Source organism: Arvicanthis niloticus, chromosome X (assembly GCF_011762505.2).
Source record: "Arvicanthis niloticus isolate mArvNil1 chromosome X, mArvNil1.pat.X, whole genome shotgun sequence".
NCBI lineage: Eukaryota > Metazoa > Chordata > Mammalia > Rodentia > Muridae > Arvicanthis > Arvicanthis niloticus.
The window spans coordinates 19,870,606-19,887,333 of NC_047679.1; the positions used below are offsets into that span (position 1 = coordinate 19,870,606).

At 35.7% G+C, this 16,728-nt stretch overlaps 1 protein-coding gene across 2 annotated transcripts in view; it reads right to left on the reverse strand.

The window, feature by feature from the left end:
* LOC117694336 (periphilin-1-like) overlaps nucleotides 1-16,728 on the reverse strand; it is a 42,648-nt gene that overhangs the window by 8,940 nt on the left and 16,980 nt on the right. Inside the window, exon 4 of one of the 2 annotated variants that reach the window (XM_034485175.2) lies at nucleotides 327-458. In XM_034485175.2, the coding sequence (XP_034341066.1) occupies nucleotides 327-360 (34 nt within the window). In that variant the 5' untranslated portion in view covers nucleotides 361-458. The remainder of the gene's footprint in view (nucleotides 1-326; nucleotides 459-16,728) is intronic. The other variant, XM_076918363.1, reaches the window with a different exon arrangement.

The window sequence follows — 16,728 nt, forward strand, 5'->3', positions numbered from 1 at the left end:
CCAACACCTCTACCACGTATGAGACTTTCGGGGCAAAGCAATATTTAACAGAATTAAAAAGTGTGGAAAAGAGGAGGGAAGAAAAGCTATAAAGAAGCCTATTACCTATTAGTGGAGAGAAGAGGGGGAGGGTGAGAGAAAAAGAGAGAAATAAACAATGAAGTTACCTTATAATGAAATGACAATATCCCTATTAGACACCAGAGGCTAAGAAGTAAAACTTCCATGCTAGGAACAGATTATTTCTTTTGGGCATTGCCCAATGAGGTCCCATAGACTCCTAAACATTACAGAATTTTTCCAATGTTCATGGATGTTCTCCATACCTCGACAGTAATATCCAATCGCTGAGTGATCCATGTCCTTGAATCACATGGACATATCAAGTTGGTACTTAATATTGATAATTCATTTCTTCTGGCTATATTTCAGAGTCCTCCAATGTGCTGTTCCTGCTACTAAGGAGAAAAGCAATAGTTAGTCTTACACAGCTATAAATCCGATAAGGTACAACAACATCTTACCTAGCAAAACATGTCTGCTGGTGCAACAGTAGCAGAAATATGGAAGTAACCAACCAAATTTTTACTGGATTTAACTACCACTCCACAAGACTAAATTCATACCTGGCACCACTCTCAGGCCAAGAACCTAGGCTTGAAAAGTAATAGGCTCTAGGGAAAGAACCTACTTGTGTAATTCTGATAAGTGGACATAGTATTAAATCAACTGCTTATGACTTATTATTATATCCCTACATTAATGCAGCTCTTATTAGAGAATCTTCTACTTGCAATCAATGTTGATTAATAAAAAAAGATTTAGAACTGGCCAAAGAACAGAAAATAAGAAACTGCAGAATAGAATATTTATATCATATTCTCCCATCCCAAGGCTCAGGCAACATTTCAGAAGAAAGGGTGCAAAGACTGAGACTGTAAGAGCCAGAAGTAGTGGTGGGTAAATGCAAACAATAGTAGCCTTAGGACATAATAAGGCACCTCCACATATGAACTTACAGTGGCTATGACATCATACAAAAGCCCTAGGTAAACTAAAGCCAGACTATATTCCAGAATGGAGAGGGAAATGAACATGAACCCCTACATACAGAGCTATTAACAATTGATAGTTGCTGGGGGTGTAAGTTTTCTTTAAGTAAGTAGCCCAGTTGACTGGTAAAAGGCCACACATCCAAAAATCTGAGGAAAAATGTAAATTGGTCTTGATTGATGGGTTAAAAAAAACCCAAAAAACAAAATGAGTACACAAAGTTCTGTGGGTAGGGAATGGGAGTGGATCTAGGAGAATTTGTGTGGGCTGGGATGAATATAATTAAAACACATTGTACAAAATTCTCAAAAAAAAAACCCCTAATACAGATTTTTAATGAGGTAGTGAAGAAGCAACTATGGAAATCAAAACTTGAGTTTTTTATAGGGAAGAAGTTTTTCTAGTAATTAGCCCCATTAAGAGAAAAAAGTGTGACACACACATACACATGAATCTTTATCTCTATCTCTCTATCTCTATTGCTATCTCTATCCCAGTAGCAGACAAATAAAATGACCTATTAGAGAAACAAGTTGGGTCCCCTCATGGTAATAAAATCCAAATGTACGTGTAGGTATTGGTTCCCTCTGGAACTTGAGTAGGTCAATTGTGAACCACCTGGCATAGGTACTAGTAATTGATCTTGGGTCTGCTAGAACAGTATATGTTCATAACCTGTTAATCATCTCTCCAGTACACAAATGCTTTTACTTTTTGGTAAACTTGCTTTTAACATTCTAGACATAGCTAAATTTCTGTTCCTTTCCATAGTATGCCCTCCTCTCCAGGTATATCTAATAAAGACCTCATTGACTGTTCCATAAAGTGGTCCTGGCACTCTTGTGGTTACCTTCAGCCCTGTCATAAAATGTTATTCTAGCTTATAACTGTTATCATCAGTCTGCAACAACTATTTTCAGTTTGACCTCCTATAGGGACATGGGTCTTCTTATGACATCAAAGTACAAAGCTCTGTCGTGACCAGATAGTAGTTTTTAACCATAGTTTATATACCATGTGAGGCTAAAACAAAAGAGTCTATTGCAGAAGGAAAAATAAAGCATGACAGTGGCTACCATGTTGCAGAACTGAGTCTCCCTATCTTAACAGCTACGCATCCTGGTACGATTTAGGAGGCTTGTCTTCCCCATATACAAACTCTTCTGAAATCTTAAATGAGGAAACCAAAGTTTATCATTGATTATCAGCCTACAGTTTCCTGTGGTAAGGATGCATCTCTAGTATATATGGAAGAATTATTGTGTAGATGTGTAGATTGTATTATCATGGGTTACCTTTTTCATCACTGCCCCACTATCACTAAAGATCGATCATCCTCAAAAGGGATTCAAACATTTATCTCCACCAACAAAATAAACCACAGAGGTTCAATACTAGGTCATTTATCTCCCAAGGATCAAGTATCCCAGGACTGATTTCTGTAATTAAGAGCCAGAGTTAAAATTCCAAAGATTACTTTCATACTGATTCAAAAGTCTCAGTGAAAGGCAAGCTGTCCCCAAGCCTGTGACCTATGATGAAAAGATCACCCTTGATATGGAAGGAGAGGAGAATAAGGGGAGCCACCAAACATGATACCCTTTGCATTTCCAGAGTAACCACCAAGGGATAAAAGTTACACTTCAACTTTTCCTACCCATTCATATTGTTCAATTTGACCCGAGAATCCCATTTTATCCTTTGTTTCATCTTGAAAGCTTAGAAGGCACACTGATGTACTGTGACCTCAGGGTAGGGTAGAGTATAGACAGCCAAAGTATTCTCAGCTCTCATCTGAAAAAAAATCTACTAATTTCTTCCAGCCATCACAGGCTACCCACTGGATTGCTGTTTGTGTAAGATAGATAGTTCCCCCTTTCTCTTTCTCCCCCTCCCCTCTCTTTCCCTCCTCTTTCTCTCTGTCTTCTATTCTGCTCATCTGTCTACTGTTAACTTCATTCAGCTTTAACTTGATTCAGGATTCCAAGGAGGAGAGGCTCTGTTTAGTCTTTTATCTCTCACAGGCCTGGCCCATGGCCCTGAAGTACCTATGTGGACAGCATACTGCCTACCTTCATATGTAGAGCCTCCAGCAGTCATTAAAATATAATTGCAAGGATTTACACCTCTGTGTATGGCTGCCTTCTTGAGGCAAGTTCCCCTGTACTTGGGAGAAGCCTCTGGATTCTCAGACAGCAATGTCTGTGACATGACATGGCCTTTCATCTGACTCATTTTCCTGATGCTCTCAATATGATTCCATTTTGTGCTTACCTTATATTCAATATTCTCCCCTGAGACCTTGGTTAATAACTCTTTAACTTTGTTAAAATTCCTCTCGCCCTCAAGCCTTTTCTAGTTTTTTTTTTCCCTCTGCCTCTAGACCCCTGAGGAGAAACTGACCATTTTCCTGCACTGCTGCTTATCAAAGGATTCATTACACAGTTTAGATTGCATGTCTAGGAAAATCTGTTACCTTCATTAACCTTATTTCATTTTAAGAGATAATCCCATGTCTTTATACTCCAAATGAGAATAGTGCTGAGATCAGAACAGAGGTGCTCAACAAACAACTGAGTGACTTCATTATGAAAGTTAGCATTATTTCATAGCCTAAATGAACTCAGCCAAGACTTCATGCTGGACAGTCCTTCTGGTTGAGCACAATATTGTGTCTAAAAGTGCACTGGGATATAACTGTGAATCATTAGGTTATGCTGCCTTGATTAATCAATGGCTCATATATGATAGATGTCTTGGATACAAAATCCTAGCACACAGCAGCAACAAGCTCTTTTTGAAAACATACTTCAACAAGGAAGGGTAGCTAGTTAGACCCTGGCAGCTACAGACGATAATTCTGTTATGCTTCATAGCCTCCAAATTCCTATCTTGCTTCTAAGTGATCAGGAATTTCAAGTCTCCAAGGAAAGCATATAGCATGAGAAAAGTTTGTCAGGAAACTACGGGGACCTGGGGCCAGAGTTTGGAAAACACTTATGCAGCTGAGGCTATTTTCAAGAAGTTTTGACTGTATAAATTCCTATTTGTCATAGTTACTGCATATCAGTCTAAGACAGTTATTATATTTTCTTCCTATAAGCATCCATGGTGTTCTGCATCTGGTACATTTGCCAAATTGTAGATTTGTTCCTATTTCTATACATCTGTTAAAAGAATGTGTGTTCCATCTCATCAGGGAGTTACTTTAAGCCACAGGTTGCTAATTCCAAATGAATAGAACCAGTGATTAATCTGGGAGATATCACTATTCATGTAACAGATGTCCAATATGATGAGTTACACATTTGTTCCATGTTTACACTAGAATATAAAAAGAAGATTCAAGTATTTTGTAAAAGAAAAGAATAAGAAAAATGAGGGTGAGAAGGTAGGGAGTTACAAAATACTTGAAAATGTTTATTCAGGTGCCAAGTTAGATGCGACAGAGACTAGCAGTATGTCTGGAAGGTGGCAGATAAAGAGTTGAGAGGTTGAGAGCTAGGGGAGAGAGGGAGAAACAGGAATCTGTATTCCTGGCTTCATTTCAGGGTGTGGATATTAACTCAGTCCATCTCACGTGGCTAACAGAAGCACTAATGCCAAAACCGGCAATTTCATCAGCAGCAGTTACACAGAAGATGGGATTTCAGAGGAAGGCACGAGAAAAGGGAGAATGATGCATGTGATTCTATTCAAATAATTAAAAACAAAGTTGGCAGTCTATCTTCCTGTCAAGAATAATAAATATCAGACTATGGACTTGGAAAGAGAAGTGCAAGTGGCTTCCTGCTGCTCTATATAACTTTGGTCCAATACAAACTTCAGAGTTGACTTTTCACACACAAAAATATCCATTTTAAATGATCTCCATATATGTTTTTCTAGTTAACTCTGTGAGTGGAAGAATAGATTAAGAGGCTACCAGCCTAAGGTAAATGGTATAAGAGGCCATATGTCTGGGCCACACTAAAGCTATTCACTTGAATGGTAAACATAAAGTATTTATACACCCAAGTTTCTTCTTTATAGCTGACAAGGGTTTCTTATATTGTTTTTTTTATTTCTCATTATTTGCATCTTGTTCTCATAAGCTCAGGAACTAAAGTGCACCCTTAAAAAATAGATGGTAGACAGACCAGATGTATTCATAGACAGGCCAAAATTTTAATGAATGAAGATGGACTGAAATTAATGAATAAGATGTTCACAGAGATATATATTATTAACCAATGTGTTCATTATCCTATGTATATACTGTACTCATTGACAGTTTTTATCATCAGTGTGACCAATTAAAGAAGCAAAGGTCTATTTCGGCTCATGGTTCCAGTGGAGTCAGTACATGATTAATTTCCATATGTACATGGACAGAATGTCCTGGTGTACAGGATGTACAGAGAGATAAAAGACTGAGAATATAGTATAACTTTGAAGGCATGAAGGCAATGACTAAACTTTTCTTGCTAGGACTCAACACCCCACATTTCTACCACTTTCCAAGCAAATGATACAGGTAGATAACCAAGCATGCAATAAACAAGCCTGTGCAGCATATCACAACATTCTGTCTTGGGTCTTAAAAGGCCTATGGCTATTTCAGTGCAAAATGTATTCAGTCTATTTCTAAGAGCCCCCAAAGTCTTAAAAGTTCCAACATTGTTCAAAAGCTAGTCCAGTCTTTTCTGAGTCTTAAAGCAAACTTCTAGCTGTAAGGCTCTGTTAAAATAAAAAAATTAGGTTAAGTTCTCTAATGGCACAATGAAAAAGCATTCACATTAGAAAAGAAAAAAAAAAGAAAGCACCCCCCCAAAAGAACAAAAACAAACAAACAAACAAGCAAACAAAAAACAAAACCAGGTTGACCTAATAGAGTAGTTTCAGCTTGCATGCATATTGAAATATCAGATGGCATAAGGCTAAGAACCAGGGTTACCAATTTGGAGAGACAGATGCTGACTATCTGTGTGGCACAACAATGGGGGTTAATGATCAAAAGCAGTACAGGAAACTACTCCGAATTGCCAAACATCTCTGATAAACCTTTCACTGAGTGTTTTAGCAGGCACAAGCAGAGTAGGTTTCTCAAGACCTCCCTAAAAGGCCTCCTAACCCACATGTAGCTAAATCTCAGTGAACATGAGATTTCATTTCTCACTAGAAAAAAATAGTTTGCATTGTCCTCATTGGAAAACTCAAGGCCATAAAGGAAAGGGGACTAAAGGCATACTGTATCCCTATTCTCTCTAAGCACTCTTAGAGGTAGATTGTAGTGATACATGATTGACAATAGACAACATAATAGCATCCATGTATAGTATGTTATTTTAAAGGTGCTTATAAAGTGAATAGTATCATACTTCTATCCTACTTGATGCAATTATTTCTCACACATCCAGAATTCATTTTTCCCCGACTTCAGGCAAGATTACAAAATCTATTAGGTTTCCTATAACCTTTTAGTGTTTTACTTGTCTTTCAGTTTATCACAATAACTCATTGCTATCCTTCAATTTAACTGTTAAATATTGGGTTAATTTGCCCCTCATAATGCATAATAGGCAAAAGTAAAGAGAACAAATCTTATGAATATAAATATGCATGTCCTTACCCAAACAAGGAAGAAAATATAAATGGATATTGATATTCATTCATCTACCCACATTTCAACAATGGATTGGGTGTCAATGCTTAGAGTTTATAACTGTCTTGTCCAGTATTCATAGAGATTACAAACATACACAATACCCCAGTAGGGTCATCATCCATTTAGAATATCAAACTCATATCTACCACAACCATCAGTAAGTCACCCCTCTGTACAGTGTTTCAGTTCAGGATTCTCCAATATTATGAATCCATAACAGAGACCAAAGTTACTCCAAGTCACTCACTACTTGGTATCCTCTTAAGACTCGAGAAGCAAGCAGATTAGATATAAAAGTGGCAAAGAGGTGAGCAAAACCCATCCATGTTGTGTTATCTTATCTATGTTTTCTTTCCATTTCCCACCCACGTCATATTTTAACCTTTAAAACTAAATGTCAGACCTTCTGGTGGGCATAAAATTTAACTTTACCTTCAATTGATATCTCTTTCTCTTTCCCTGCCCGCTTCCCTCTCCCCTTCCCTTATTCCCACTCCAATAGAGTTTACAGAGAATATCTTTAGTTTAATTATACCTAAAAGGCATGCATTAACTTTCTTTGATCTAAGTTGGGTAGCTCAGTTGATTACAGACTAGGGTTGGTAGATTTAGAGTCTTCATGAACACATTTTGTTTTGGACTGAGGAAAAGCCTATTTTCAGAGACTTCAAAGTCTTTTCCCTTGCAGCCAGTTAGTTCACAAGGTGTGGTGCTTGTCAATGGCAAGCATAGTCTGTATGATGGTTCAGTGCAATCTTTCCCCTATTCCTAAAAAACCAGTAGAGAGCATTTTTCCTTTAATGACAAATTATAAATGGTAAAGAAACATGAAATTCTTTTTTAGTAAAAAGAGGAAATATAATCAAGATGTTAATACAATTTATATAAGCTTAATTAAAACACTATCAAAACATTCTAGAAAGTGGTAACTATTTTATAAAAACTCTTTTATCTTGCATGCAGGTGTACATCACACACATATACACACATCTAGCTATAGTCCTTCTTGATTATCTAAGTAGTCAACTAGAGCTTCACACACTTCCCTTCAACCAATCAGCCAGTTATTTACTTCCCCTGGAGATGCCATTTTCAATTTTTTAAAAGATAAACATGGCATTTTCTCTTGATACTTTATTTTGAGATTTCAAGTTTCAGAAATTTTACAAGAATGGCAAAATAAAATTCCATATGCCCACAATCACTCCTTGATAATATTTTGTTTCTTTCCCACCACTCTCTCTTTTGCTCTCTTACATATTTTGGAGTAAGCTGAGGCTGACACCACAGTCCTAAATAGTACAGCAGGTATTTCTTAGGACTGTCACCTCATCACCAAATTTCACAGCAAAGAATTTGATACCAACAAAGCAACAGTACTTAATATCATGTTAAATAGTTATTTAAATGTTAAATATTTAAATGCCACAGTGTTAAAGCATTTATTCATCCAAATTTTGTTCTTTATAACTGCTTTTTAAATAAAATCACCCAGGATTCAATAAAGTGTTACTTATGTTTTGACACTAAGTGATGGAATCTTAGAGGCCATCTTTGTACTCTGCTTACCACAAAGAACATAATTTCTCCCTGCTAATACTCTGCCATGAAATCTGTTTTGTCTAATGTAGTAATTCCAGTTTTCTTTTGATTAGTTCTATTTTTTTAATCCATTCACTGTGACACTCCTTATAACCTTTAGATTTGAAGCAAGTCAATTGCAGGCAGCATATAGATGGAATTTGTATTTATATCCACTCTATTAAACTCTGATGGTTTCCTGAGTATCCATCAATAGATAAGTTGGTAAAATATATAATATTTAAATCTCTGCTTTGAGGAGCATAGACTGCTCTTGCAGAGGACTCAAGTGTGTCTTCCACTAACCCTGCCAGTGGCTCACAACTCTGTGAGGAGCAGAGGAATTCCTAAGTGTGTGAAGTCCTGAGTTTATTGTTTATTGTTAACATGAGCCAGCAGTGTTCAGTACCCTAGTCTCAGATCCGTGGAAAAATGTCAAAGCCTCCCCATCCCTCAATGGGAAAGCTTGGAGTGATGGCAAAGCCTTCTCTGATCTGAGTTAGAATGTTGCCTGTCTGTGCAAATAAATAAATAAATAAATAAGGTCCACCATAGCTTTCTCTCCCTGAATATTAATGGACTGAAGACTGTTATCCTTTAGAAATTAGCTAAACTTGACTTTTTGTTCATCGGTATATGTTGAACCTGCCTCCTTATATAATACCTCTTTTACTTGTTTATATCTGTCTGCAATAACCCCACCTTTCTGCTCACCTGTATATAATGAACACACAGAGCTTACAAATGCTGCAGTTTCTTCATAATAGAGCCCACTCTGCTCAAACCCAGGTTTTCTCTGTGTCTGTTATTTCTTCATGCCCTAACTGCCCCAAGTCAGATCCATCCCTGGAACTATACTGTATGCAATACAACTTTCTATAACTCTGGCTACAGGGGAACTGATACTACTGTCCTCTCACTTTTGCAGTCAACTTTACTCATATGTGTATATGTACACATAGGCACACATACAGATGCATAATTAAAAATAAAATGAAATCTTTAAAATAAAGTTTTTGCTTTTTGTTGGACTACGTAGACTATTTATGTTGAATATAATTATTAGTGTGATTTGGTTGAAGAATATCATCTTGTTATTTGCTTTCTATTTGTCCCTCTAGTCTTTATTTTCTTTCACCAGCATTTTGGTTATTTGCTGTGATTTTATTTTATTGCCTTAATTGGTATATTGACTAAAATGTGTTCCTTTAAGATTTGTATGTTACATTTGTGACCAATCTAATCTAAAAGATATTATAGCATTACTTGTACAGCATATAAAACTTCCAATATTACATTTCCATTTTTGCCTTGAATTCTTTGATGATGAAACAATGTGATACATTTATTTTTTCCTGTAATACACATTTGAAACTGTAACTATTTTTCTTTAAATATTTGATCTCTAAAAATACTTAAATAGTAAGAAAAACTTATATTTATTCATATAGTGATCATTTCCAATTGCATTTTTCCTTTGTGAATTTGTAATTACAATTGGCATAAGCTTCCCTCTACCTGAAAGATTATATTTAACTTTTATTATTGTGTGAGGACACTGGAGATAAGTTGTTTCAGATTTTGTAAGTTTGAAAAAATAATTTAAAAGTCCTCATTGGGTATAGAATTCAAAGTAAAGTTCTTTGTTTCCTTCATACTTTACGGATTACAATTCATTATTTTATTGTTCACATTCTTTGAAGTAAGAGCCATCACTGGTAGTTTTGTTCATATGTATATGTTATTTTCTCTAGAACCATTAATAAATTTTTCTGTAACAGGTATATAGATAGTATAATCTTAGTGTCATTTTCTTCATATTTCTTAAACTTTGACTTTACTAACTACTTAGATTTATATGATTACTGTTTCATCAAAATTATAAATATTTTGGTCATTTTTATTGAAACATTTTCCCTGTGATCTCCCCATTTGGGAACTCCAGTTATACAAATAGGTTTGGCTACACGTATTAACCCAGATCATTGACATTCTGTTCACTAAAAATAGTTTTTCCTCCCTCTTTCATTTTATATCAATTCTATCATTATGTCTTCACATTTATTAATCTTTACTCTTCAGTATCTACTCTGCAATTTCTCAGCAGTCTATTTTGAACACAAATATTGTAGCTGTATTATCAAGATGCTTTAATGAAGCCTTTCTGTATGCTCCATGTTACTGTTTAACTATTTGATTTTCTTGTCTTATGCTTAAGATCTATTAGGCAGGACCAGAGCTGTATTTAATTTAGGAATAACTATGCACCACTGCAGAGGCAAGACCCTCCTGAATAGTGTACCCAAAACTCTTTGAGGAATGAAGTTTTCCAGATTTTCATGATTTAAACAGACCCCATTTCCATCCTTGTGTAAGTGACACATACTACTTTTTGTACATTTTCAGACGATTCTTCCTTTGGACCTGGGCAGCTTCCTCTGCTGCACACACTAAATAATACTGTATTGAATAATCTACAGATCTCTAGTGTTCTTTCCCTTGGAAATGCTCTCTTTCGCAGGAATGTCAGCACCATTTCCTCAATTCAAGCAGTTCATTGCACAAAACTGCACTGTACCTTGATTCTCCTTCCTGAATAGTGGCCTGGAAACTCTCTCAAAGCAGTAAGCTTGAAAAATCATAGGGCTTCCACAAGTCACTTCCCATCTCTCAAGAATCACTGTCTTAAATTGTCTTATATCAGTTTCTCATAAACCACTGCCTGATATATTTTATGCAAGATTTTTTTTTATTATTTCTGACAAGAGTCTAAATCTGGTCCAGGCTATTCTACATTAGTCTGAAGTACAAGTCTACCATTTCTTATCTTATTTTATTTTAAACAAGAAACACAGGAAATCTTTTGAGCATCTTTACTGCACAGTCATATTTTAACCTACTTAATATTGACCAGTACACTTTAAGAAAAAACTATAACTACATTTTAAAATGTCTATTAGTCAGACTTTTTTAACTGTTGAGTGGTTCTTTCATTAATTAGTTAGAATGATGAAATTTTGCTATAACACTTCACATAATCCCATGCTGAATGAGAAATAATATCTTGATAAAAAAGTCAATTACAAATAAATTATAAATGTGTACTACAAAAATTATGCATGTGTACTATACAACTATAAAAAAACAAGGATACTGTGAATTGATTTAATATACAAGATCCTCAAAATAAATAGTCTAGCTGCCACATAACTTTTGGTTTCTATTTCAAAAGAGGCTGAATTCACTACAAATAGCATCATTGAATTTAAGAGGTGGGAGCTAAATAAATTCAAATATTTCTGGATTTCTCAGCTTTCTTCCCTCAAGCCTCTTCAAGTCACTGCTGCCAAAGTCAATCTTCCTCTTTCATTTTTAGCCCAAGACATATCTTGTTTAGAGTCTATCTTTGGCATAACTGTCTACACTCCAAGTCTTCTTTATCATCTGGTTTGATTGCATGGAATGAACCAGCCCTCTAGTATAAGCATGTTTAGGAAAATAAATAAAACAATGAAATTCATGATCTGACAAAACATTACTGTTACTGATACCATCTTAGAATAATAGTTATACAGTGAAGACTTTTGTCCATCTCAAATGCAGATCTGATTTCATTTAAGCAGTGTGGAGTACATACAAACATAACAAATAAAATGCTATGGTATGGCTAGATGTGATTTTTACCTACTAGAAGAGAGTGATTCATCAGAGGTATCTGGATTCCACATTTGCTCTGTAATTCTGTGATAGCATTATTATGTTATTTGACATTTGAAAGCATCAATTTCCTCATTGGTAAAATGTAGATAATTAAAACTTTTTAAAGAACAATTATCCAAATTTGGGATGTAGTAGAACTGTGTGATCTTTAAAAATCTTATCAAGGCAGTATTTGTCCTACCTAAAAATTACTCAATTATTTAGAATATATACTCATGATTTGACTTTCTGCTTTATGTCTAATTAGAATTCAGATGTTCTGGATCAATGCAAATTCACATTTCTAACCAGTAGAAAAGCAAATTCTGAAAGGCTGTCATTTTGTTGCTCTGCAAGATACTAATAAATTTTTACTGCTTCTTCAAAATCTTTTTGCCAAAACTTTTATTCATCAAAATGCCTAAAATCCCAAATTCCTCAAAACACTCCTAAAATTAGTTTAATCCCTCATAGTTATCATCCTTAATGAGCTGGATAAATGTCTGACATGTGTTTGTGTTCAATTTAGATTTGTAGAATGTTTATATTTTTAACTCCTTCCCCAAGTATCTATGAGGTTCTATATCTATAAATTTGACAAACTATGAGTTTTTAAAAATGTATGTATACTGAAAACACACGGATGTTTTGTCATTAGGCTCTAAACAACACAATTGATATAACAATTTTAACATTTTTAGGTATTATTAGGTAAATACATGGTTGAAAATATAGGGAAGCATGTATGTTTGCTACATGCAAACGTGACACTATTTGATATCAGAGATGAATACCCACAGATTTTGACATCCATGGGAATTTTGGAGCCAATCTCCCATGACTATAGAGAAATCTATTTATATACATATGAGGTTGTCTAGAATCATACGTCTGAGAATATCAAAACCTTTTCTGAACCACACATATTATTTCTTGCTTTTAAAAAATTCATCTTACTTTCCTTTGGTTCCCTGGGAGTGAACAACAGCTCAGTGTTTTTAAACTGAATTTACCTCCCGACATTCTTTGGCTTGCCTTTTCAAATAAGTACAGTAAGTTCCTGCATTGTATACTTCAATGTTTGATACATTTCAAAACTATTTGATGACCCAGGCTCTCTGTGTTTCATGTACTATGAAGAATAAAGCCAAGTTCCACTTAGTTCTCTTGTACATGGAAAGTTTGAGCCCCGGTACTTCTATTTTTTTTCCCCTGTGGATGCTTTTTAAAAGAAATTAGCTTCAGACATTGGTGTGGAAATAAATTGCTTCTGAAATTCTGTTTCAATATTTATTCAATTATTCAATTGATTCCTTTGCACCAAAGCTTATTTTATTCCTTTGCTACTTTCTATAAAACAAATTTAGAATAAGAAATCTAAAATCCACTGAGTTCTTTTTGAGGATTTATAAACTGAAAAAGTTATCTGAACATAATCAGCATCAAAATGCTAATTAGATACGCTCATTAATTTACTTAAGTATAACATCAAATTGTTTCAATCCATTTATAAACATGAGAGAGACTGCTGTGGTAATCCTGGTGGAAATGTTTACAATGTCTGAAATTTAACAGACACTAGGGAGACAACATAAGTATGTGGCACAATATGGTAGTCCTGAGTTTAAACCAGGGCTTGAATCTGCTGTTTGCTGTCAAACTTTGGAAGAGTTCATTAACCTTTCTGTGCCTCAATGTTTTCATATATTTACAATCAAAGGTAGCCATGAGGATGAATAAAAATGCATTCCATCTGGCAAATCTTAGTTAGGGATAGTCAACAATGGACCTGACCAAACTGTCAATGTCGTTAGAAACAAAGAAAGTCTAAAAACTGTCACCACTGAGAAAAGCCTAAGGAGACATGATAATCAAGAATAATGTGGCATATTAGATGGAGTTTCTGTTAGTTACGAGCAAAATATTCAAGAGAACAGCAAAGGGTTAGGAAAAGTTTTCTTGGCTCACATCTTCAGAACTGTCAGCTCATAGTCTTGTTTCCATTGTGTCTGGTCTTGTGATAAAACTAAACACCATGGTACTGGGAAGAAGCCAAATTCTAGTCATCTTCTGGTGACCAGGAAGCAGAGAAAGCAAACACAACTAGGGACAAGGCACAACCTCTGAAAGAAAGTCCCAGTGACCTCCTTTGCCCACTAGGCCCCACTTCCTAAAATTTCCCAAAGTAGTGACATCATCTAGGGATCAAGAGTTCTCAGAATAGTCTCTAAGGAACCCTGCATGCTACAACTATAATGAGGGTCTAACAACAGAAAGAGACTATCAGGTAAGAATATATAGAAACCCAGGTGTAGTATGAATAGTACATCAAAAACGTTACTGCAGGCTGGGAAACATGAACTGCATTTGATTTGCACATGTGAAAGCCCAAGTTACATCCCCAGCGTTACAAAATAACAAAGCAATAATTAAAAAGTAACAAATTTAGGTATTTCTTGAAACACATGCACTATAGTAATGTAAGTAATTAGCAATAAAGGAAAAATTGTGTAAGCATAAAGTACCTCTCTGTATATCTGTATCTTTCCTGTAAACTATTATGCAACCAAAATCTTTTACGAAAATAAAATGCTTTGAATAGTAATACCCAGCTCAGAACTACAAACTCAATGACAAGTGTTAGGATTGTTATAAACTGTACACTACAGATGACACAGACATCATATCCATTTATTGATTCAAGGTGTTCAGAAGATGCTGGGAGCTTGAAAGTCATAGAGTTTAGAGTAGAGCAAAGAGACTGGAAGGGAAGTTGAGGGAAGCATGTTGACTGTCACCTTGTCTGTAGCCTGTAAGCCTTTTACTTCTGCCATGTGACCCTGTCAGTTTCCTTCCTAGCATTGTTCACATTTTGTAAGGATTTTACTTATTTTTAATTCTTTGTTTAAAGTCCAACTTTCCCGGCCATTGCTTTGCACATCAGTTCCATGGCAGTATAGACTGCATCTGTTGTCATTTTTTTTTTTTTTTTACATTTTATTGGGGTTTTTTAGTGACTTTACTTTTTTTGGCTTTCACGTGCATTGGTGTTTTGCCTACATGTATGTCTCTGTAAGGATGTCCCGTCCCCTGGAACTGGAGTTACAGACTGTTGTGAGCTGTCATATGGGCACTGGGAATTGAACACAGGTCCCTTGGATGGGCAAGCAGTGCTCCTTAACAAGTGAGCCATCTCTCCAGCCCTGCTGTTCTCATTTCTTTGTCCACCTTACCTGCTCACAGCACTGGCATCACATAGAAGCTATGTGAATTTATCAACTGCATAAATGACCAGAAAAGGCAGAGAGAAAATGCTCTATTTGTACTACAGCTGGAATCTTGTTATTGTCACTTGTCATGTATGTTTACTCATCCTGGTCTTCTTCATGTTTCCCTGCCTCTCAAAAGAATAGAAGAAAGCAAGCAAGCAAGCAAGCAAGCAAGCAAATAAGTGCGCACATCACTCTATTACCAACAATCAAGCCTTAGCATAAAAGAGACTGCATCATTTAGACCCAGGATTACTGTCCTCCATAGTAGACAATATTTGCAAATACAAGTTATAGCTTAAGTAGAAATATCTTAGTAATTATTTCTATTATATCACACCACATGCTTTCTATTTAATTTAAGTCTAAGAATTTTGTTATTAAGGTAGGGCAGCTGTTTTTTATTATTTGTTATAGCCAGGAACTGGAAGCAACTTAGATGTTCCTCAACTGAAGAATGGATAAAGAAAATGTAGTAAATCTACACAATGGAATACTATTCAGCTATTAAAAATAAAGACATAATGAAATTTGCAGGCAAATGGATGGAACTAGAAAATATTATCTTGAGTGAGGTAAGCCAGACCCAGAAAGACATACTTGATGTGTAGTTACTTACATATTAGCCATAAAGTACAGGATAACTATGCTCCAATCTACAGACCCAAAGAAACTAAGTAATAAGGGCTCAAGGGAGGATGCATAAATCTCACTCAGAAGGGAAAACAAGATAGTCACTGGAAATGGATGGAGGGAACAATTAGGTGGGAGAGAGTATGAGGAGAGGAACCCAGATGTGAGTGTGGGTTGGGCAGTGGAGAAAGGCTGTGAGTGAGAATGGAAATTCATGGGGGACATTTCTAGGACTAGCTAAAACAATTTTTTAAAAGAAGAAAATGTAAAAAATAAAAAAAAATGGTGGCATGAGAATCCATAGTTATTGAAGGATTGTATTCATTTATAGGAGGTGCTAAAACTGAGTGTATCAAAGACAGAAATGTATCATCTCAAGAGTTGTAGGAGCCCAAAGTCTAAGAACAAGGCATAAGAAAAGTTTCTTTCTGGTAAAGGCTGACTCTTTAATTTTTTATTGGATATTTTATTTATTTAAATTTCAAATGTTATCCCTTTCCCAGTTTCCCCTCCACAAACCTTTATGAGGGTGTCCTCACCCACCCACCCACTCCCACCTCACCACCCTGGCATTCCCCTACAAGCTCAAAATATCCTTAAATGGTCTTTTCTCTGTGTCCACAGAGAGTGACAGACACAAAGAATGTCTGTTAGCACTGTCTCTGGTATCATTTAATGTAAATTAACTACTTACAGACCAACTCAAAATCCAGTCACCTTAAGGGTTATTCCTTTGGCATGTAAAGTGGAATGGGGACACAGGGTGGCCATTTCTAGAAATGTTCTCTGACAAGGGGCAAGAAGATTAACTTGAGGAGAAGAGGCGAGCTAACCATTATACAAAGA